This window comes from Mustela putorius, unplaced genomic scaffold (assembly GCF_011764305.1).
Source record: "Mustela putorius furo isolate JIRA1106 unplaced genomic scaffold, ASM1176430v1.1 tig00000450_pilon_pilon_pilon, whole genome shotgun sequence".
Classification (NCBI taxonomy): domain Eukaryota; kingdom Metazoa; phylum Chordata; class Mammalia; order Carnivora; family Mustelidae; genus Mustela; species Mustela putorius.
Window position 1 is genome coordinate 2,651,067 of NW_025421385.1, and position 23,070 is coordinate 2,674,136.

General features: G+C 59.2%; 2 protein-coding genes across 2 annotated transcripts; both read left to right on the top strand.

Moving 5' to 3' along the window:
• The first annotated feature begins 871 nt into the window (after nucleotides 1–871).
• Nucleotides 872–2,228, top strand: PRR18 (proline rich 18). The gene is given in 3 exon segments (XM_045080061.1): nucleotides 872–1,272; nucleotides 1,372–1,662; nucleotides 1,664–2,228. Coding segments are annotated over 2 exon segments (747 nt in total). The 5' UTR covers nucleotides 872–1,272; nucleotides 1,372–1,378; the 3' UTR covers nucleotides 2,127–2,228.
• A 2,696-nt stretch (nucleotides 2,229–4,924) lies between these two features.
• LOC106003500 lies at nucleotides 4,925–22,756 on the top strand. The gene is made up of 6 exons (XM_045080304.1): nucleotides 4,925–5,004; nucleotides 10,822–10,936; nucleotides 15,763–16,018; nucleotides 16,778–16,868; nucleotides 19,482–19,637; nucleotides 21,436–22,756. Exons 1-6 carry the CDS (start codon nucleotides 4,925–4,927, stop codon nucleotides 21,476–21,478), a joined length of 741 nt encoding a protein of 246 aa, XP_044936239.1. The 3' UTR covers nucleotides 21,479–22,756.
• The last annotated feature ends 314 nt before the right edge of the window (nucleotides 22,757–23,070 follow it).

The window sequence follows — 23,070 nt, forward strand, 5'->3', positions numbered from 1 at the left end:
TGACCTGGGCGGGTGACAGGATGGCAGGTGCTCCGCATTCCCTTTTCTCCTTGGAGGGCTGTACACTTCCAGCCAGCCCCTGCTCTGCTGTCCGACGGGAGCATGCTGGGGGGCGGCTGTTGGCACAGGGCCCTTTGGAGTCTACCCACACTTGGTCATCTTCCTGGGTTAGGCCTGAAAAGCATGTCCTATGGAAAAAAATGTCTTGGGTACCTAATCAGTGGATAATCCGCCTTAAGAACACAGGCGCTGCTTATATGAAACTGACTCTTGAGGCACTGCTGTGTAGTTTAGTTTATCGGAGTATCGGGGGGATGTCTTCGCGTCTCTATGACTGGGATAGAAGTTGACAGTGAAGACATCTTCATCTCGAACCTGTCACAGCAATAAATACACACCTTTGCTCACAATGATGACTCATTAAAAGAGCTCAATGTGGGGCACCCGGGTTGCTCAGTGGGTTAAGCCTCAGCCTTCCAATCGGGTGGTGATCTCAGGGTCCTGGGATCGAGCCCCACATCGGGCTCTCTGCTCAGCGGGGAGCCTGATTCCCTCTCTCTGCCTGCCTCTCCGCCTACTTGTGATCTCTGTGAATAAATAAATAAATCTTAAAAAAAAAAACCCTCAATGTGTAATATTTCCTACGATATTGTATCATTGAAACTGGACTATTTTGCCTATGCATTGCTTTTGGCAATGGCATTAACGTGACACAAAGTGCCCTACTCCGGTGAGCCCGTGAGCCACCTTCCCCCGGCGGCGCGCCCCCCTCCGACCCGCACCAGAGCGCGGCCAGCCTGGCCGGTCTCCCCGGGCTCGGCTTCCCACCCTCTTATAGGCGCTGGGCGGTGGTCAAGGACTTTCCCTCCAACGGGCGAGGGCTCCGCCTCGGGCTGAAGACACAGCCGCCCCTCCCAGGGCCTCTCCCCGCCTCCCGGAGATGAAAACCGGTGCCGGAGGGGGGCGGCGGGCAGAGTCCCGGCCGCTCCCGCCCCGCGCTGTCCGGGCTCCGTGTCTGGCCGCACGCAACAGTCGGTCGTGACACCCGCCGGGCGCTCGGCTCCTCCTGCTGCTGCCGCGTCCCGCTCGGCCTGGGCCAGGCTGTGCCCGCGCTCGCCGGGGTCGGGCGGCTCACGGCTGCCCCGCCCGCCCGTCGGTCGGGCCGGCGGGTGCCCCGGCCGGGAAGCAAGGACGGAGGGGTGCTTCGGCGGACCGGCCCCGGGGGGGCGCGCCGGCACGTGAGCGAGCCGGGGATGCCGCGGCCGGACGCAGGTGGGTGCGGCGGGAGCACGCGGCGCGGGGCGCGGCCACCCGCGGGGGCGCCCCGGGTCCCCGCGCTCCGCTGACCGAGAGCCGCCCGTCTCCTTCCAGGGCGCCGATGACCCGCCGGCCGGGCCGCGCCATGCCTTTCCCGCCCACGTCGCCGCGGGCGCCCGCCCGGACCCCGGGGGTCCCGGCCGCGCGAGCCCCGCCCCGGAGGCCCGGCGCCCCCCGCAGGCCCGTGGCGCCCCCCGGAGCCCCGCCCGCGCCCTCGCCGCCCGCCGCGGCGGAGAGGAGGAGACCCCCGGAGCGGCCCGAGGGGCTGCTGTCCGGCTCCTGGCCCTCCACCACCCTGAAGAGGCCGCCGGCCCGGCGCGGCCCCCGGCCCGGCCCCTCCGCGCGCCCCGGCCGGGCCCGGGCGCCCCGGCCCCAGCCCCGCGGGAGCCGCAGGGCCCGCCGCCGCCGTGCGCGTCTCGCTCAGCCTGACCCCCGAGGCCGTCCTGCTGCTCCAGCGGCGCCACCTGGACAAGCAGCTGCTGGCGCGGCCCTGCCGGCCGCTGCCCTCGCCCTCGGCCGCCGCCGGGCGTCCGCTCGGCCCCTGCCCCAGCGCCCGGCCCGCGGGCCCCGGCCGCCGCCGGCCGCCCCCCGGCAGCCTGCAGCCCCCCGGCCCGCGGCCCCCGCTGCCCGTGTCGCTGCTGAACGAGCGGCACAAGTACGACGACGTGGAGTACGAGGAGGAGGCCCCGGGGCCGGACGAGGGCCTGGTCCGCAAGTGCACGGAGTGGCTGCGCGGCGTGGAGAAGGCGGCCGCCGCGCGCCACCGCTCCGGGCCGCTGGACACGCTGCCGCACCTGAGCACGCTCTGAGCCGGGGACCGGGGCGCCCCGGAGCCACGGACACCGCCCGCGCCCGCAAGCCGGGCCTTCCCCGCCCGCCGCCCCCCGGCCCCCCGCGAGCAGGACCAGCATCCCCGGTGCCCACAGCCGGCTTCGCGGACTCGCCGCTCCCCCCGGCGCCCTGCTGGGGCCCGCGCAGCTCACCTCCTGGCTCCTGGGAGCCCGAAGCGCCAGCGTAAGGCACGGGCTCGCCAGACCGCCCCAGCCCCTTCCGCTGCCCTCAGCCGGGACAGCCTCCCCTTTCCGTGTCCTGCACCCACGGCTCTCCCCGAGCTGGCCTTCTGCAGCATTCCGGCCTCCCCCTCGCTCCTCCAAATGCCCTGGGGCTCAGCTGGTAGAGGATAAGCCACAGGGGAAAAGCCTCTGGTCCCCCACCCCTAAGACTCCTGTATGTCCCAGAGACCCTCTGGCTGGGCCAGCGGTCTGAGCTTTCTGCTGGCGCTGGGCGCTGGGTGCCCCCATCCGAGGAGCCGGTGTCCACGGCAGGAGCGGCCCAGACGGTGGCTGTCTGCCGCAGAACCGGGTTTAAGATTTTGCTGCATTTATGCTTTTGTTTCTCCAAAGTGGAAAACATGTGCAGGGTCGGGAAGGCTTGGAAACTCAAGTCAACCTAACTTTCCAACTGGGAAGGGGAAGGGTCGGAAGCCGGCAGCGACCGCAGCGGGTGAGTGGGGCCGGGATGGGAAGGACTCTGTCCACACGGAGGTCGCATCCAGGCCCCTGTCCTGCCCGCAGTGCAAGCTGTGCACCCTTGCCCCTCGTTCACACGCTCACACACCCACACCTGTAACGCTCGCTCGTGAACTCCCCCAGTCTCTCTCCGCCTCACCGCCCCACGCTGGCCTACTCACACGGCCTCGCACTCAGGGCTCACACACACGCACGCACACACACGTGTCTCCAGAGGCACAGCAGCAGGGACAGCGTGTCCAGGCCCGAGATGTGAGCAGGAGCCAGGCTCGGCTTCTGCTCTGACTCATGGATTTTACTTGAAGTGCTGCTCAGAGTGGCTCCGCGCAGCGGAAAGACCAGCCAAGCCCAGGGATCGGGGGATGGGCAAAGCGCCGGGTGCCGGCCTAGGACAGAATGTTCCGGGTCAGAGAAGCAATTTACTGAGGGGAGGAAGTGGGAGCCGGTGGCTGGGGTGTGGGGTATGTGTGTATGTTTCCAGTACTTTTAATCACTGTGTAAAGATCAGTAACGCGGGCGTAGAGTGGTGTAGAGTGATTGAAAAAAGTTTCTACTTATTGTTGGAATAAAGGGTAAAACTTTACCTAGGAGCCGGCGTAGCCTTCTCCGCTAACTCCAGGCTGATTTCTCGACGTTTCCTCCACGCGTCATCATCAGATAAGGCTGGTCACGGACGAGGAACCTGTTACCTGCACTCTGACTTATTTTGTAAAAGTTACTAAGTGGCTGGTGTTTATCTTGTTGGACTTTAATGTGCCAAGTCTTAATTACATCTTGTATTGAAGCCTTACATTTTTAAAAACCTAATTTTATATTTTTCTTGTGATGTTTGCTCTAGTCTCTCTGTCTCTCGGCACCAGTCAAACATGGAGCATTTAGTTCCACCGGACGAGGTCGGCCCCAAACAACGCCTCGCACTGACTAGCTCGTGTTGCCTGACTCCGCTTGAATGCCAAGAGCTCGATTGTCCTTTATTTAAGATGAATGTGTTAATACACTGGGGGAGGGGGTGCGCAGGGGGCACTCTGGCCTGGGTGACGCGATGTGTCCCGCGGACACTGTGTCGGAGGCGGGGCGCTGGCTGAGGACAGCGCCCGCGGGCTCCGAGTGAGGTCAGGGCGCACAGGGCGCCCTCTGGCTCCGGGGGCGCTCAGTGCAGAGACCAGTCCCCGAGACCGGAGCCTTCCGCTCCTTGCAGTAACACTGTAAGGACTGTCCCAAAGTAATCGACTTTTGCAAACATTTTTCCGCGTCTGCCCGTGTGTGTGTGTGGGGGGGGCTGGCTCCTGTTGCCGTCACGGCACACTGTGGCTCTGTGTGTCCCTCTTACTTCTTTGTCTCCCTGCCCTCTTCCCCCTCCGCCTCTGGGTCCCCGTCTCCGCCTCTCAACTGGCTGCTGTGGGACACTGAACTGTCCCCCGTGGCATCTGTTGAAGCATTTTTTGTGCCTCTTTCTTCACTGTCAGCGCAGATGAGTGGGACGTTTATGGTTGTCTGTTTGACGACCCTCAGTAGGAGCAAAGGTTCTACACGCAACCCACGATGTCTCTTCGTGACCTTACTGACATTTTGAGAAGTCGTCTGAGTCCCCGTGCTGCACTTTCTTGATGTTCAAATAAAAGAGAAATTCAATGCCTCGTGTTTTCTTTCTGAGGAACATCTTTAAAACTGGTCAGGAGGAGATTCCTGCAGTGTTCGGATTTGGGGTGAGGTGGTCTCCCCTGGTTGCTGCTCCCCCTCCGGGGTCTGTACTAAAGCTGTGGGGGACGACTGGGTGACTCCATCGGTGAAGTGTCTGCCTTCGGCTCAGGTTGTGATCTCAGGGTCCTGGGATCGAGCCCCGCATCGGGCTCCTTGCTCAGCTGGGGGGTCTGCTTCTCCTTCTCCCTCATGCCCTCTGTCTCTCTCTCTCTCTCTAATAAATAAATAAATAAATAAATAATCGGGAGAAAAAAAAAAAAGGAACAAACAAAGAAAGAGAAGCTGTCTGTCTGTGACCCCTAGCCTTGCGTCGCATCGCAGACCCCCTGCAAGCTCTTTCCCAAATCGCTCCCCAGACGTCCGTAGCACAGGACAACATGGTCTGCGTCTGTGTTCGGAAGTGCATCCCGGGCCCGCTCCCGGGCCCCTTCTTACTGCGGAAAGGGATTTCTTCCAGGTAGGTGGCACCGATGGGAGGCTGAGGGGTCGTCGTGAACAGTGGCGAGGACTGCTTGATTTCCGGGAAGGGTGATACCTCCTGAACCGGGTCTGTGCATCAAGTACTGGCTGAAAACTCTAGAAAATCATGTATGAATTCCTGAACTTTTGGGTCTCAAAGACCCCTTTATACTCTTAGCCGTGCTTGAGGGAGGCGAGATAGCCTGTACTTGCTGTCAAGTTCTGTCTTCTGGGGTTCTGTCTTCCAGCACTTCCCGCATCAGAAGGGAAGACCAAGGCCCTTAAGCGGCCTGGGGAGCCTCAGCATCTTAGGGCCTGTGAGAACCACTATGTCAGACACACTGAGGAAAGATTTCAGGACACAGATGATCTGGACCCCAAACCAAGAGACCCGAATTCAGGAGACCTGAGGGGGGTCCGCAGGAGTTCGTGCGCACCTGGATTTGGGAACCAGTGCTCTCTAAAGGGTGAAGTCCTGGGACGTAAGTCCTCAGGGATCTTACCGATTGTGTTTTGTCATAAAAGACCCCAAATGTCAATATCAGAATCTCCTTTTCTAGGGGCCAAACCCCTTTCCCAGCCACATGTTAGTCACGGGATGGAGTGTGACATGGTGACCCAAATCGTGAAAGGTCGCTGTTTTGGCTTGGCCCGGAGAACCCAGGAGAACTGTGGTGCTGGCAACACGCGGCACCCCACTTCTGGAGGGCGTGCGTCTGACCCTCCTATCCCAGAGTCCCTGCCGCCCCCTGATTCTCTACCCCACAGCGTTACCAGAGGGGGAGGGAGTCCAGGGACGACCGTGGACACCCGGCCCGACACTGAAAACCATCTCCAAGGGGTGCATATTCCTCACGACTCCCTGATTTTACATGCCAACTCAAAGGGATATTTCCAGAATATTTAGCTTTAGCAGGATAGTCCTCCAGTGGGCCCAGAATACTCCCTCACCTGCTCAGCAGATCTCCACGGGTTCCTGCTGGGTGGGAGGCACCTGAGACCAAAGCTAGGTACCGCGGTTCCCCCACCCACGGAACGAACCCACCTGTGAAACGGCGCCATTTAGCAGACCGTCTGCTGGGAGCTTGGCCCGGTCTCACTTGGTCTCACTTACTCTGGGTTGTTCTTCAGGACACCAGTGGGTCCGTGGCATCCGCTCAGGCCACCGTAGACAGACCGGGGTCTCAGCAGGCATGTTTGTTCTCACAGTTCTGGAGGCTCGAGGTCCAAAGTCAGCGTGCTAGCAAATTCCGCATCCGGCGAGACCTCCCTTCCGCGCGCAGACGGCTGCCTCCCCACCGTGTGCTCACATGGCCTGCCCTCTGCACACAGCGGAGAGAGGACTCCGGAGTCTCCTCCCCTTCGTGGAAGGACACCGGTCCTACAGGATCAGGGCCCGCCCCGGTCCCCTTTCCTAAGGTTTCGGCTCCAAATACAGTCACGCTGGGGCTTAGGGCTTCAACATGTGGACTTTGGGGTGATGTCACTCAGTCCATAACACGGTCCATGATTTTGGGTGCTTTTTAAGATCATTTATATATGACGGTGAGATAAGATCTCAACTCCCTCCTACTACTAAGGTGTTCGTGTACACACACACACACACACACACACACACACACAACTTTGGGAAGCATGAAGAAGTGAGAAAAGAAATTTTTACTAAAATATGAAAAAAAAATAGTCCCTCTTTTGTGTTTCTATACATAAGGACATGGAGGCGAAGAGATTTGCCCCGCTGGTCAGAAGGGCTCCAGCTGGACGGTAACCCAACATTTTCAAGGTTGGATTTGCCCTCCATCTCTCTTTTCCCTTTCCTGTGCTTGGTTCGGTGTGAACTCCTGTCCCGGAGCTCCTGATGGGGTCTTTGGCGATGGGACCCGGTGGCGGGAGGGGCTGTGCAGGGGGCGGCTTGGCAGTGGCTGGGGTTCGGCCCCGCGCTGTGGGGCTGTGTGCCTGGCTTCGCTGCCCGGCCCGCGCTCTCCCGGACGCACACCCGCACAAGCTCCTTTCTGCCTTCTTCATCCTGCCTCTCCTCGGCCCACCTCTCCTTTCTGCCCTGCTTCTGAGCACCTCCTGGCTGCGTTTCTTGGTCCCGAAAGCCGTGTTCCAGGGCTGCAGCGGTTTCCGGGACACTGTTACTGCCCGTTGTTTCTGGAAGGCACCCAGTGATAGTCCTGTCTCTGTCGGGGAGACCATCACAGGAAGAGGCGAGGAGAGAGCGCTGTGGGCCCCTTGCAGGGCCCGCGGGGAGTCCTAATGTCCTTCCTTTTCCTTTCTGTGTCTGCATCTTTGCACGCAGGCATATTTGCACGTGCACACATGCGTGGATTCACATGCACACAGACGTGCTCAGACATGCGTGTGCACACGCACACGCACACACATGCTGCTGGAGAAGCAATTATGGGAGCCGCTGCACTTGAAGTGATGGGGCTTGACTCGAGGATACGCTTCAGATCACATCCAACAGGGGCTCGGAAAATGCTGAACACATACGAGAGGTCACCTTGAGGAGTTCTGCAGGGTTTCCCTTCCACGGTACCAGATACTGGACGTGGAAAAGGAAACCTTGTCCATTCCCCACACCCTCGCCCCCGTTCTGTTGCTGAAGCACTGTTTCATTTCTTGGTGTTTACGTCATAGGTGACAGGCTTCAGGATGCAGAGCACTGGGGCTGCTGCGAAAGAGCAATAACTCGCAGGTGATGAGGGATACGGGGTGAGACCGTGTGGGATGAATGGGTGAAGACCGAGGCTCATGAATTCATTTGTTTGTGACATATTGTGAAAATCAAGAAGGTTGTCATTCCACCGACAAGCATCGGTGAACAGAGCAGGAATGAGGACACGCCAACAGCTCAGCGTGGTAGGAAGACGATAGACAGACAGACAATGGAGACAGAGCGCTGAATGTCCGTGTCTCTCCTGGATTCTCGCGTTGAGACCTAACCACGGATGTGTTGGTATTAGGAGCTGTGGGGCAGTGTTTAGGTCATGGGGAGGAGTCTCCATCGAAGGGGGGTTCGTGCCCCGTGGGGAGTAAGTGACTGCTGTGTATCCCCCCAGCCAGCGGTGCTCTGTTAAGAGAAGCTGGAACTGAGAGAGGAATCTCCATATGTACACAGGTGGATAGACAGATGATGTGGACAGACAGAGAGCGGACAGGGCTCAGCACCTGCCACATCAGCCCCCAGGATGTGCAGCTCCTGGTCCCGGCTCTCATCCCCATCCCCTCCATCCATCATCATCCATCATCAGCATCTCCCAGACTCTCGCCAGCGGCCTTCCGTTGCAACCTGCGCTGGGAGCACTGCAGACCACTGAAGGTTGAGGATGGAGAACACTGTGCTCCCTTTTGCTCCTCCAGACCTTCCAGCCCTTTGGAACCAATGCATTGTCAGGTTCCCCTGCCTGAGCTTCTATAGTGGTTTCTACTTGGTGGTGATGCACGAGGAGGTCATGACTCTTGGAGGTGGTTTTCTCCACATGCCCCACCCCCCAGTACCTTCTATTTGCAGGTGCAGGAGGAGTTAAGAGGGTAAAGAACTCACACTGACACCTCCCAGTGACCCAGCTGTTGAGCCGGGCGTCATACCCCGGTCTACCCGAGTTCTGGTTCCCAGCCCTCATGCAAAGGAGTAGGCTCAGTGCTGTGAGGGCCAGAGGGGGGCCAGCAGCCGAGGGCCAGGGCGGACACAATAAGCAAACAGCAAGGACTGTGCACAGTGCGACTTCGAGGAAACTCCTCCTGACGTTTCTGGGAAACAGTGATTTAAAAGTCGTCATGAATAAAGATCACAACAGAAGTCAACAAACCAGGGTACCAACAACAGAGAAAATTAACAGAGACTTAAGTTGGTTCTTTTTAAAGACTAGTTACATTGCGCAACCCATAGCAAGACTCAAGAGAAAAAGAAAATTTTTAAAAAAGTCACAGATTATTTAGGTCAGGAGCTAAAGAGGGGCTATAACTACAGATCCTACAGATTTTGAAATGGTAATCAGACAAGAGCACGGACTGAAGGCAAGGCGCAGCCTCCAGCCTCCCGTCGACAGTGTTGCTCAGAGCAGGCAGTGAGCAAGTTTTTCTCTTCATTATTCAAGAAAATATCCTGTCTGAGATCCCTGTCTATTTTGCTGCATGGTAAAAACAGCAGATATTTATGACTGAGGCATGCGTGTTTTTGACTTTGCAATGTGTTTCATCAGATTGGATGCAAAGAGGATTTTGCTTTTATTTCCCAAAAGAACAGATACAATTCCCCAATTCACACAGTCCCTACTATGTGGGAAAGGATCGTTTCTTTTTGCAAGGAGAGCCTGAATGGCATGGTGACATCATTCAGTGAGAGGAGTCTCTGCTGCATCAGTGGGCATTCTCTACCTCCCCGTGCACAGCCTCACGGTGTCCCCAGTTTCCCACAATGTTCCACAGTGTTTCATAGCGTTGCAGTGTCCCCTTTTGTCCCACAGTGTCCCATGATGTTCCAGGTGTCCCACAGTGTACACGGTGTCTCACAGTATCCATTGCTGTCCACAGTATCCCACTGTGTCCCCTGTGGCCCACTGTGTCCTCTGTGACCCACAGGTTTGCTCCTCCCCTTGCCAGGCTGTGGCCTGTGCCCTCCAGTGTTCAGGACTGCCGACCAGACCTGTTTCGCCTTTTCAGGGCAACAGTCAGGGGATTAGTCTTCATTTCTGGTACCTTCACCACTGGTTTTGACAACACTCTTTGGTCAATCTTGTAAATGAAGAGCGGTTCTAGGTGATGTGTCCCCAACCTCTCGGGTACCAGTGACAGCCGATGCCTGGTCATTACCGCCTGCGGAACGGGGTTTGCAGGGGAGAGACGTGGCCTCCCCGCTTCCTGTGCTGTGTGCCGCTGGTGCTCGGGGCAGCATCTCTGCATGTCCATGCAGGACAGCCCGGGGCTGCTGCCGGACCTCACCTCTTCATGAGCCGAGGGTCAGCACCCTTCCGTTTGAGAAGATTGTATGAGAATCACAGAAAGCCGCTTGTGTTTTACTAGTTTGCCACACAGCAGAGGGGTGGAAATGGGGTCCTGTGGGTGCTGTGACGATAGCAGGAAAAACCCATCCCAGAGCTTGTCTGAGAAGACACTGGGATGAAACCAACCACCCGGCAGATGCCAGAGGAGACGGGTGTGGGGTCCAGATGTCCGCTCGCAGTGGCACCTGCTGCTGGCCAGGGCCTGGGCCCAGCAGCCTCTCAGGGGGCCTCTTTGGTCAGGGATGGGGTGGACTGGGGATGCCCGTACCGCTGGAGGCGGGGTTCCAGATCCCGGGAGGCTGACATTGGTGCCTGTGGGCCTGCGCTGGCCACTTCCCAAACAGGCTTCACCCTCCGGGCTGCAGCAGCGTTGAACGGTTGACTGCGGCGGCGAGGCCGGGGGTGGGGCGGTTCTCCTCCACAACCCAGACACGAGCCAGCACCCAGGACAGTGGCTCAGGTCCCCTCACCCTTGTGGGAAGCACAGTGAGTCGGGCGCCTGGCCACCGTCCAGCCACAGCCCCCACGGGCTCTGCTTTCCATCCCCACCTGAGTGTGTCCGAGCTCCCCACCTTCTCCGGGGACACCCGTCTGTGCCAAGAGCCTACAACTGCTAGAAGAGCCGTCTCTCCCACAAACAGTGGAGCATGTGCCAGAATTTTACAAAGATGGGGTCGAAACAATGTGAGTGTGGCCCCGCATGAGGGGACCCCACGCCGGAAGAATGGGCGAGCGGACTTGGAGCGGACTTGCCGGAGAGGCAGAACGGGCCGCGTCAGTAATGCTCCGCCACCCCCCGGTAGTATTGTCATCGCGCTGTCCTGCGCGCTGGAATTGCCCGCGCAGCTCGTGAGAGAGGAGCAGGGCACAGACAGGGAGAGCCTTGAATTCCGTGGATTTCTGCGGGCTGAGAGCCCGGTGCTTTCTGAGCAGGAATGCGGCTGTTTGCCGCTGACTGGGGCCGGGGCTGGGGCGGGGTGTGGCGTGACTCCGCGACTCCTGGAGCGGCCGCCCACTGCGGGCCCTGCACCGCTCGGTTCCTGAAGACTCGCCCTTCACCCTGAAGCACAGATATCGATAGGCCTAGGTTGGGCCCACGTGCTCGGGAGAAAGGTGTTGGGATTCTTTTGTTCCAAGGCGACAGGGGAAGGCGGGGAGCGTCTGCACAGGTGGTGTGGGGGTCGGGGAATGGCAGCTGGGGGATGTGAATGGAAGGAACAGGGCTGGCTTGTCACACGGTCACGGGCTTGTCACACTGTCCCTGCTCTGTCTGTTGCCCGAGGGAAAGGGAGGGAGAAATGGGAGCAGGGTGCGGGGGGGAGGGGAGGGCCCGGGTGTGGGCTTCTGAAGTGCCCGGGCTGCCCCCTTGGCCCACCTTCCCAGGCCCCTCTCCTGGGAAGGCACAGGCCAGCCGCGGCTCCAGCCCGTCCCTGTCCCGTGGGTCTGACCAGCCCTCCAGAGCTTAAAATACTTCTGATACTTCTCCGTGGGAAATGCCTTCAGTGCCTGTTTTTAAGGAATCCATCATTATTCAAACATACACTGGACATAGTTCGGACACCGTTCCCAGGAGACATGTGGACAGAAGCGTCCCGTGCCCCGCGCTGGCCTTGCTGGCGTGGACAGGCTTTTGGGAAATGTCCAGACTCACTCCCTCGGGCTGTGTCTCAGAGCCCTGACCCAGGGAGACACGCCCGCTCCCGCAGCTCTGATGGGACCCTTCGCCTCTCCCCACGGAGCCGCGGATCCTCTGGCTTCCAGAACGTGACTAAGGCCTCTGGTATGGCTGATGCCGCCGGCTCGTTCCGCAAAGCGAGAGACCACGGATTCCCCGGCCTGGTCTGGCGAACTCCCTCCCAGGCACGTCCCAGGACCGGTGCTTGGGCGCTGCCCTCTCAGAGGACACAGCCAGACGTCTTTCCGGAGCTGTGGCCCGGCTCCATTCCGAAGATCTGCTCTTCGATATCCCTGAACGATGAGCGAGTGGTTTCCAGGGGGTCGTGCTGACATGGCTGCGATCTGTTTCCCCCTCATCTTGGAAGCGCCCGGACACGGTCTCACATGATTCCACAATCCCAGATACGTGACAGATGGAAACAGAACATTCTGCCTGATGGAACACATGCCTCATCAGGCCTCACACAGTAAAATATTGTTAAGGCTTTAATTCTTTCTTTCTTTCTTTTTTTTTTTTTAAAGATTTTATTTATTTATTTGGGAGAGAGAGGGCGAGCACAGACAGGGAGGGGGCACAAGCAGGGGGAGCAGCAGGCAAAAGGAGAGGGAGAGGCAGGCTCCCCACTGAGCAGAGAGCCCAACCTGGGGCTGGATCCCAGGACCCCGGGATCATGACCTGAGCTGAAGGCAGACGCCCAACCAACCGAGCCACCCAGGCGCCCCCTAGTTAATCTTCTCTTTTCCAGATTTTTTAAAACATATTATGAAATTCCACGTGCTCAGTGTGACCAAAGATACCAGAAATACAAAGTAAAAGGAGTCCCTGTCCCCGGTGCCCCACGGCCCTCCTCGCTAAGTAGCCAAGATGAAGCTGGAGTGGGTTCCTCCAACCTTCTCCTGTCAGCGTCAGGGCCACTATTATTCTTGCTGGTTGTGATGCTGTGCTATGAATTTTGCAATTAAAAAAAAAAAGAAAAAAGAAGACAAATGAATTTTTTAAAAAAAAGTGTATTTAAGAAAATATTCATCTGATGATAGACAAAAGTCTTGTGTCCTTGTCCAGCAAAAGAGGTTGAATTTCTCAATGGGAATCAAAGGGGCCCCAGGGTGCACCCCCTGGGGTCCCCAAGGATGAGGCAAGCAGGCTGGTGGTTGTCGGGCTCCAAAGGAATGGGAGTGTTACGAGGGCCGTGTCGCTGCTCTGGGCCCCGTCTCTCCACGAGGAGGGCCCCACACCTGTGCCCGTCGGCAGGAGCAAGCGTCACCTGCGAGCACCTTCACACCATCTCTTGACGAGTCCCGTCATTCCTGGACGCAGGGAAATGCAGAGCTACGCCCTCATCAGAACCACCGAGCCTGGGCTGTCCAGGGACAGGCTGGCTCACGAGGGCTCGTTACCCACGTCGCTTGTAATGTCACGTCGCGAGAAGTAGACGGTCGTCACCCACGCGGCCGTGGGCGGCCAGCGTGGCATCTCCCCTCGGCCGGCTCTAAGGACCGAAAGCTCCTTCCCGCCTCCTTCCTTAGTGACCCTTTCCAGCCGCATTCCAGTGAGGAGCCCCTCAGTGCAGAGTGAGCCCCCGATGAGAAAGAGATCGCCTTCAATCCGAATTCTCTAGTTTCTTGGTCAAATAGTAATCACTTAAAATAACAAAAACCCACCAAGAAATGAGCCAAGGGCAAGGGAGACACTTGTGCTCTCCAGCTCAAGGTCATCATCAAAACCAACACACGGGAGATTGTAAAAGATCAGAAAACCTCTCCCATGCCTTCCGCAGGTCCCTCTGGCCTCTCAACAAGTCTCTCCTATTCGTGCAGATTTGATTGCAGACCATTACTCCTTTATTTTTTCATTCTTGAAACACTTGAGGGGCACCTGGGCGGCTCAGTCGGTGAAGCGTCTGCCTTTGGCTCAAGTCATGATCCTGGGGTCCCAGGATCAAGTCCTGAGTCAGGCTCTCTGCTCAGCGGGGAGCCTACTTCTCCCTCTGCCCCTTCCCCTGCTTGTGTTCCCTCTCCATCTCAAATAAATAAATAAAACCTTAAAAAAAAAAAAAAACTTGGTATCTCATAGAATCTTACAATCAACTTCAAATTTTATAAACCACAATAAATAGAAGCACTACATCTCTTGTGACATTTCAACAACCTCATGGCTATGTAATGGTAAAATTTAAATTATTATTTAAAATTATTTACGATTTAAATTAAAATTTAAAAAGTAAACGATCCCCTAGAAGCAAAGGAAAAGGGAAGGCTCCTCGTGATCACTGGATCATCTTGGTCCAAAAGATCCATGTTCTCTTGGCTCCCGTCTTCCGGGTTTCTTTAAGCAGACAAAGAAACCGGATTTAAACGGAAGTGCTTCATGCCTCACGCCCCTGGCATTAGTATCAGCTGGGATCTGAACATGACTGTGGTCGTCTTCAAGCTGATCTTGAGTTCTCAGGATGAAACAGCGTGGACCCGTTCGTCCTGGCCGCCACTCACAGACGAGTCGGGTGACCCCCATACTGACCCTGTAGTTGAGATTTGAAGCCCCTTTTGGACTTTTTCCCCTCCCGTAAAGTCACTATTCGTGCAGCTACTCGTGGTTAACGCTACTTCGGAACGCTGTTCTCTGCTGAAACCACCCAAAGGACCGGTACTCATGGAGGAGCCCTCGGGGCCGTGGGGGGGGCTCGTGTCCTGCACGGCGTCTGGCTCCGCACCTGGGACCTGTCCCCAGCCCTCCCTTCAGCTCGTTGTGGCCTCTGGCTACTTCTGCGGTCTCCAGACTTGCAGCCACCGATAGCTGGCCCCGTAGGCATCTGTGCCCAGGTCACTGCCACGCCTGTAGAGCTCAGGTGCCTTCCCCTCCGGGAACCAGCCCTCCACCGCCAGCTCCCTTTCCCACGCGCCGGACTGTAATCCGCTTCCCGCACGCGGAGAAATCTACAGGCGGTTAAGGACGTGGCCCCTGATCTCGGGGGAATCGGATGAAGCCGGTCCTGGGGCGTCCCCCAGCTTTCCGCCCGCTGGTTGGCACTGTCGCGCTCATATGTGGTGGCTGTTCAAAGTCGGGTGGGACCACCCAGCACCTCGGGACTTTAGCAATCCGGGTCATAATGGAACGTTTGCCCTGTTCACTCTTCACCTACCCTTTGCTGTCATCTTTACCTAAGGTATTAGGCAGACAGATGAGCCGGTCATCTGGTGGTTTCCCAACAAGGCATCGAGGGAGCCGGAAACACAGAAATCCACCTGTGGGGCGTGCCCGTAGCAACCAGGGAGGCCCAACAGGTTGATGCCCTTTCGCCAGCAAGAGTGCAAGGGCGGGGGCGGGGGGCCTGGACACTGGGAAGGTCAGGGCGGGTTTTTAACAGCGCTGCTTTGGCGTTTGATCCCGCTGGTCGCTGGTCACCAGCACCTGACCTCCCGCGCCACGGCTTCTGCAGGCCCCACGGCTTTGGGGTGTGCTTGGAGACGGCCACTGCGGCCCGCGGGGTGTGAGGGCGCCCCAGGGGTTTCAGTTCTCAGAAGCCGCTCGTCCACTGTCGTCTGGGGGGAGCTACACACCGGCCTGTCTAGGGGACTCGGTCCACTTGGGAAGTTAAGGACAAATGACTTCCTAACCTTGGTTTTCAACAACCCCAAACGCATTTAAGTAGAGAAACAGAGAAAGCAAAATCTATTTATTGGGGTTCTCTGGTTTCTGGAAATAGAAGCCAACCCTGCTCCCACTTGAGCAAAAAGGGAAGTTCTGAGAGGCCGTGAGGTCCGGGGTGGAGGAGGGGCTGCGGGAAGGGTGCGCGGGCTGCAGGCGCCCGAAGGGGGTCTGTCTGGGTCTTGGGCAGAGGGCGCTGGTGGTGTGACCTCACATGTTGCTGGGGCTGGGGGGCGGGGGAGGTGGGACATTTGACCAGAGCAGAGTGGAGCGATGCTGCCGGCCACTGCAGCTCAGGGACACGGAGCCCCCACGCTGCGCTGGGCACCCAGTGTGCCTTGGCCCGTGGCAGCACAGTCGCTCCTCCCCAGGGCACACTGTGGGCTGGTGCTGGCCAGAGACCTGGGATGCATGTTTGTAGGTGGTTCGTGCAGGGGAAGAAGAAAATGCTTTCTGGGAGGAAGGGGTCCAACCTAAAACAGAGCAAGAAAAAGTACGCAGCAAGGCCCAGCAGCGGTGGACCCCGACCCCACCCCACCAGGTGGCCCTTGGTAGAACAGTGGCCACTGAATGGTGTCTTAGCAGCAGTGAGGGAGCCTGGCCGGGGACACAGAGTGTGTGTCGGTTGCCGGGGCGGCTGGCTTCTGTTGTGACAACGCTGGAGACACGGGGCCACGGTGAGTCCCAGGCCTGACATGCCCAGACCAGGGACCCCGCCAGCGGGCGCTGCGCCAGGGCACGGGGCTCACGGCGGCGGGAGTCACGGTGGGGCCGGTGGGTGAGTGGAAACAAAGACCACCTGGGCCGTGGAGCCAGTGGCAGGACCAGAGAAGCCGGGAAGGCCAGCCTCACTGGGAGGCCCCGGGGACTCCGGATCGGCCCAGGCTGGACGCCCGCCTGATTGTTTCTCCAGGGAATTAGTGGAGATTTAAAATCGCCTAAAATTGCCTGGCTGGCCTGTAAAACCACATTATGTAAAATACTACTGGGGAAAAACAAACATTACATTGTTTGCTGGCTTTGGGAGTTTTTCTATTTATTTTGCAAGAATAAAGCTAACAACCAGAGTGGATTGTGGTTCCCCTCCAATTTTCACGACAAAGGCTCAGCAAGAAAGGAAATTTATTACATTCTTAAACGCTCTTGCTGATAATTTTTTTTTTTTGTCATTAAAATGGTTTTTAAATGGCAGCACCATTAAATGGGTTTTTTCCTTCTCAGCTGAGTTGAGAGCTCTCCTGTGTTGGACCCCAGCTGCCCCTAGATTGTTAAAAACAAAACAAATCCAGAACCCAGCTCCGTGGTCAGAGTCGGGAACCCCTGATTAAAACCTTACCTCCCGCACCCCAGCCGCACGGACCCGTTACTTAAACATGTCACGTGCCCAGGAACTTAAAATCCATGGGAATTCTGTTTCTTTCCTCCTCGTTGTTTAGGGAAAGACCTTGCAAATATATGCCCCGAGGGAGCATCACATCTTCCCGGGGATGGGGCTGCAAGGCGCTCCGGGGAAATGTTGATCCTGGCGTGAGTATCCGTGCGAGCTGCTCTGGTTTCCCCGCACGTGAACCTTCCCGGAGGCGCTGGGGCACAGCGTCCTGCACGGCAGAACCTGACAGAGCCGAGCTGCCTCTGGCTGGTCCGGGGTGCGGACGGGATGAGGCCTCAGGAGTGTGCAGACAGGGTCCCAGGAGTGTGCAGACAGGGTCCCAGGAGTGTGCAGACAGGGTCCCAGGAGTGTGCAGACAGGGTCCCAGGAGTGTGCAGACAGGGTCCCAGGAGTGTGCAGACAGGGTCCCAGGACGACGGCCTCCTGCTTCCATGCACACGCGAGGTTGCTGGGATCTAGAGCCAGGAAAGGAGCAGCCCCTGGAGAGCACTGGGATGGGGACAGCCTCCTGCTCCTCCACTTGTCAGTCACAGTGCCTGGGGTCACAGGGCCAAGTGACACTGCGGTGGGGCCCGTGTAGATGCTGCCAGGAGGCCTCCTGTCCTCCCTGTGCTCCGCTCATCTCGCCGGGAGACCTGCTGGAGGTGGTGCCCGGGTTTGCCCGTTGGTCCCATCGGGCTCCAAGGCTGCAGGCTGGGCCGTGTGACCACGAGGGAGCCGCCCCCACAGTCAGAGGGACGCATGAGAAGACCCTGCGGGGCCCTGCCACTCTCCCGGGCCTCGTCGAGGACCGCGCCAGCGCCTTCATCGTAAAAGGCAGACAACTGTTCGCCCGTGTTTCCGCTTTCCGTTCCTCTGAATGAGAGGACGTGTTCGTGCACGTGTTACAAACATACCGGTTGCAACAGCTGTGACTGTATTAAAGCAGTCACAGCTGTTGCAACCGGTATGTTTGTAACACCCGAGTGTCATCCCACCGCGGAATGTCCCGCCCACACCGAGAAGCCCAGCCTCCCGAGAAGCTCTGGTCCCGGCCCCCCAAGCTGGCGAGAGGTGGCCGGAGGCCGGCGGGCGCCGGGTGAGAATGCAAGAGGCTGGGGGTTAAAGGGCGGAGGAGAAGAGAGAAGACCCGGCGCAGTGTCCGCGGTCTTTGTCCTTCTAGAACTGGCCCTTGTCGGAGCTGTGGCCCCAGTGACCTGAGTGTCACCACCTGTGAACTTGGGCCATCTCTGTCACCTGTGGGAAGGCTGGAGGACCCGAGCCCCTTTCAGTTCTAGCCCTTTGAGCGTTTCTTCCCCGCAGGGATGCTGGCCCCCAGCCCTCTAGAGACTGCAGGTGCTCCTGGGCGGGGACCTGGGACCCTCCAGCCCCTTCCTCTGACATGAAATGTCCGTGTGTAACACATGCAGACCCTCAGGACCCATGGGGCCGTTGGTCACATAGCGGGGAGCTCCCAGGGAGTCTGCAGCTGGGCCTGTGGGCAGGCGGTTACAAAGGTCCCCGGAGCCCGTAGGTGTCCTATGCTGGGGAGGAAACTTGCCAAGAACATGGCTGAACACCTCTCGTGGTGCTTGGTCACCTGCCCAAGACAAAGGTCTCGGGCTCAGGGAGGTGGGGGCTGCGAGGTTCCTTTGGCGGTGGCTGTAGGTGTCCTGGTGTTGGAGCCCCACGACGGAGCTGGGTCTGGTCGTAAGTACAGGGTGGGGGTCTCAGCTCCTCTGGGGATCTCCCCTGGGGAGGTGCCCTGCCCAGCCTGAAAACCCAAGGGTGAGGCTCAGCGGCTCCTGGGCCCCAGGTGGACGGACAGCAGGAGCTGCGGAGCTGGGGTAGGGGATTCCAGCATTTCCTGACCACTGTGGGCTGGGGACAGAGCCTTCGGGGAGCTCTGGACCCTGCCGTCAGGGTCGCGGCCGGCTCCCATGGGCTGTGTGTGGGGTGGACCACCAGAAACTGGGGTGAGCAGGGAGACAGCGGTCTGAACAGAATCAGCTACCACGGCCTAGGAGGCGCCCCAAGACCAGGCCAGGGAAGTCACTAAGCCCCCTCAGAGGCCCCAGGCAGGGGTCAGCCCTGTGCAAGGGCAGGAGACCTCAGACCGCACCCGAGGTCAAGAAGAAATGCGGTTTTTCTGGTGAGGGGAGGAGGGCAGCCAAGGGGTTGGCCGGTCCCCCAGCCTGTGTTCCTGCCCCTCGAGACCCAGTCGGGAGGCCGTGGGGAGAAGGCCCGTCCCTGGATGGAGACGGAGGCAAGATGCAGTGGCCTTTCCAGTTCCGGGGAGCAGAGCGGCCCAGTCCCGAGCAGATGGGCACAGTCGGCCCAGCTGGGCTCCCTGCTGCCCGGGACTTTGCTGCTGGTGATCCCAGGCCATTGAGCTACGAGCGTGCGAGGGGAAGGAAGCTCCTGGGGCCTCGCGTGACAAGCTCCACCGCGCGGGGGCCTTTTGGCTCCCCCAGGTCACGCCGGAGCGGACCTTCCCTCAGCTCCCTGGAGCCCCCCTGGCCTCCTCTCCTCTGTCCTGCCTCTGCTCACTCTCCCCTTCGGCTCCACCCCCGGGGCCTGCAGGGCCAGCTCAGCCTCCCGTCCTCCGCCCACAGGTCCCTCCAAGCACCTGCTGCGGGGCCGCCAGGAAGCGCATCTCTCACTTCCTCTTCCGTGCACACACGGTTTAAACCCAGCTTCGAACCATATCCTTGGGGCTTCACCGACCCTTACACTGTAAGACACTAGACACTCTCTCATTCTTGAAGCAGGAGCCAATGCCTTCCCACAGGGGATGGACACACGCGGATGCCCCCGTGCTCCCAATGCCCGGGGGGCCCGGTGGCAGAAGAGGAGTCAGATTCGTCCTCGTCCTGTTGGAATTCACCCTTGAACGGGGGAGATATGCCAGCTCTGGACCCCGGAAGGTGAGGTTCGGGGGTAACTGGGCCCCGGGTGCTGTCCCAGCCCCTCCCAGAGCCGGCTCCATTCTGGGAGAAGAGATGCGCTCTGAGGCTCTCGGCGAGGATGGGGGCTCCTGGGTCAGGCTGTGAGGCTGTGTGACGGGCACGCCGGGACCAGGGGCCCCCAAGGCAGTGTCTCCGAAGGCATCAATGCCACTCCACGCTTTCCCCCACAAACCCACTCCACCTTGGTCATAGGCAACGGTGTGCTGCCCGCCCCTCAGTGCCCAAACCCGGAACCCAGCGCTGGTCCTGGACCACTTCCTCCTGCTGCTTTCCTGTGGGGGAGAAAGCCGTGTTGGTCCTCAGCTCCGCAGCTCCGTTAGCCGCCCCATCCAGCCTTCCTCCCTCCCAGGCCGGCTCCCGGGCCTGCCCTTGCCCGCCCCACCTTACACGGCTGGGTCTCAGCCTCGCACGTGCGCTCTGAAAACCCCGAGGGGGTCCTGCCCTGATGGAGCAAGTCGGACGGTCCAGGAGTGGGGCCTCGGACTCAAGTGTTGTTAAAGACACTCCCGGCGCGTCCAGCCAGGGTGGACGGCAAGCGCTCGGTCTGGTCCACGATCCCACCCCCAACCTGCCGAGTCAGAGTCCCCAGTGTGGGGTCAGGAATGTGTCCCACAAGCCCCCCGGTGGCCTAGGAACAGCCCAAGAAGCCCGCACTAGGGCAAGGGCAACTGTGGCGTATGGGGGGCACCTCACCTTCGGGACAGTCTGCCCTTCCTGCAGCGGCAGCTGTTCCTTAGGAGGAGAGTTTCAGGAGCCTTCCGGTCCCCTCATGCCCATCAAACCGCAGCTCCACTGAGCCCCACACAGTCAGACAGACATCCAGCCGTCAGGGGACCCCGTGTGGGAATGTCCTACAGCGTCCTGTTGTCCTTCCTGCTCGGAGAGAGAACTGCACACACACCGGCGCTCCGGTCCCCAGCAGCCAGGTTCACCGGCTCGATCCGAGAGGCTCGGTCTGTCCCTGCGGACCCAGAGCCACGGTCTTCCAGGGCAGAGCCAGAGACTGACACGAGACACGTGTCGGGGCCCTGGGATTCCTCCCTGTGAGCACAGTCCCGAACCCGTGCCTCTCCCTCTCTCCGCTCTTCCTGCTTCCCCTCCTTGTCACGTGAGGGTGACCTCTGGTCTCTGAGAGCCCGGGTCCTGCCCTCTCCACACCTCCAGGGACATCCCAGAGATGTTCACGAAGGTACTTGCTAGGTTATACGGTGTGTGTGTGTGTGTGTGTGTGTGTGTGTGTGAGAGAGAATTCTCTGGACGTGGGATGACCCATGTCTGTACCTCAGCCAGCAGAGCTGCCCTCCTGATCACACCGGCTCCCCTCCTTCCACACAGACTCCTCCCCACCCAAGGGAGACCCTCCGGAGTCCATCCATCAGGCTCCAAGTCCTGATCCGGGGTGGAGATCCGAGGGGGCAGGTCTGCGAGGGGCGGTGGGAACGGCAGTGGCCCTTGACCCGCTCCCGCTCTCGTCCTCCTGGCAAGTTGTCTCCCCGGCTTGTGGCTGAGCCTTCGGGGGAGGAGCCACAGGAAGGATCTCGCCCCTGCGCGGTGAGCGCAGCCCCATCTCTGTTCCTCCGTTCCCGGTGCTTTTCCTTCCAGCCGTGGTTGTGTTAGAAGTGAAATACGGATCCGACTGATTATCTGCAAACTCTCGCTTCCACAGAGCAGCCCAGCATTTCATTTATTTTCTTCGCTGGTCCAGGAATCTGCAGCTAAGGGTCATGTTTTTTCCTGTTTGCCATCACATTTGCAGTGAACTAGACATCAGAACACCAGCCGACACGGTCGGTCATTAGACCCAACAGATACGGAGTTACTCTGCGCTCCGCCGGGCCTGCTGTCACGTCCTGTCCTTGGGCTCACGCCGCGCGTCAGGTCCTGGACAGAGGTTCGCCTCTCCGAGGGAGTCTGTGGGTGCTTGCACGTGTGTTAACGTGCCGAATCTTCCACACGCACCTTTCATAACGAGGAGACTCGGCCCACATCCCGACAAGTGGGACGTGAGAGCCGGCAGAGGGGAGCTGCTTGCACAACACCGAGGCTTCCGTTCAGGCTTCGCTTTGTTTCTACCGTTAATCCTGGCTATGATTTCTTCTTGGCTGTTTTCGATCAAAACGACTGGTTTTACATAGCACTTGTTGTGCTCTCTGGCTTCCCAGAGGAGGCGGCCATGTGCGTGACAAGTGTGGGCTCAACGGGGTTGGTCCCCGAGCTGGGTCACAGCGCTCCACGGAGGACGTCATCTCCCTGGTCCCTGACTGCTTTGGGAAACACCTAGTTAACTCCACGAAGGCCACATGATGCCCAGAGGCAGGCTCTGTGTTTTCTTCCCGCAGACGTCTTGCCTGCGTACGACACTATGGTGTCCTCTGGAAAAGTGAACCACATCCAGGCAGAAGCTTCTGAGCGACATGCGTGGGTCCCGCACCAGCTGCAAGTGGCCAGGGACCCAGTGTTTGGAGGGGAGGCAGCTGGCGGTCCCGGGACACGCTGGATATCTCCTCTCTGGGGGCATCACACTGGGAGGGTAGGAACCGGTCACACGGGGCTTTGTGTGTCCCAGAGGGAAGGAGCCCCTCATCCTCGGGGACACAGACTCCTGGGCTGGAGAGGCTCCGCAGGGTGCGGCCGCCCCAAATCAAAGTCTCTGCACCCAGGCTTTGTTCCAGTCCCCATGCCCGAGCCCATGTCACGGTGCTGCAGCCGGCGCTCTGACACGGGAGGTTGGCGGGGCTCCGTGCGGGCTTCTCACGCACGGTGAGGCCTGGAGGTCAAATAGCCTTTTGCCTTTTGCCTGGGCTTCTCCCCGCCCGCGCCCGTGTGTCCCGCGGGGAATCTGAGCTCCTGCCGCGGGTGCGTGGGGGCATCTCGGTGGGGCTTTGCTGTCCTTCACTCCAATGACGGCTGCGGCGCGGCACCCGCCGGGGCGCGCTCTGGGATCCCGTCTCTGCCCGTTTTTACGATGGGTCGTTTCCTAATTATTATTCCCATCCTAGCCTGGAAGACTCCCTTGAACTCACTGAAAAGAGGTTAAATATTTGGTGATAAAAATAGAACGGATTTCGAGAACACTAGGTCTTGCTGTAGGGTGTGGCTTTTTTCCACGATTTCCTTTCCCTTGGCCACTGTCCCCAAGCACCGCCGCTGACGTTCCCTGGCGGCTGGAGGATCCACAGCAGGCGCGCGGGACAGGACGCAGGACGGAAGCAGAAGCCCGAGTGCCCTCTGTGCTCTCTGTGAGCTGCACTCGCACCAATGCCGCGGTCGCCTCCGCGGCCTCCTGCGTGCCGCCTCGTGGCTCCTCACCGAGGGCCGGGAGCCCCTCCTGAGTCTGCTGCCTCCTCCCGAAACGGGGTTCAGGCGGTCACCGAGGGAACAGGGACTTGTG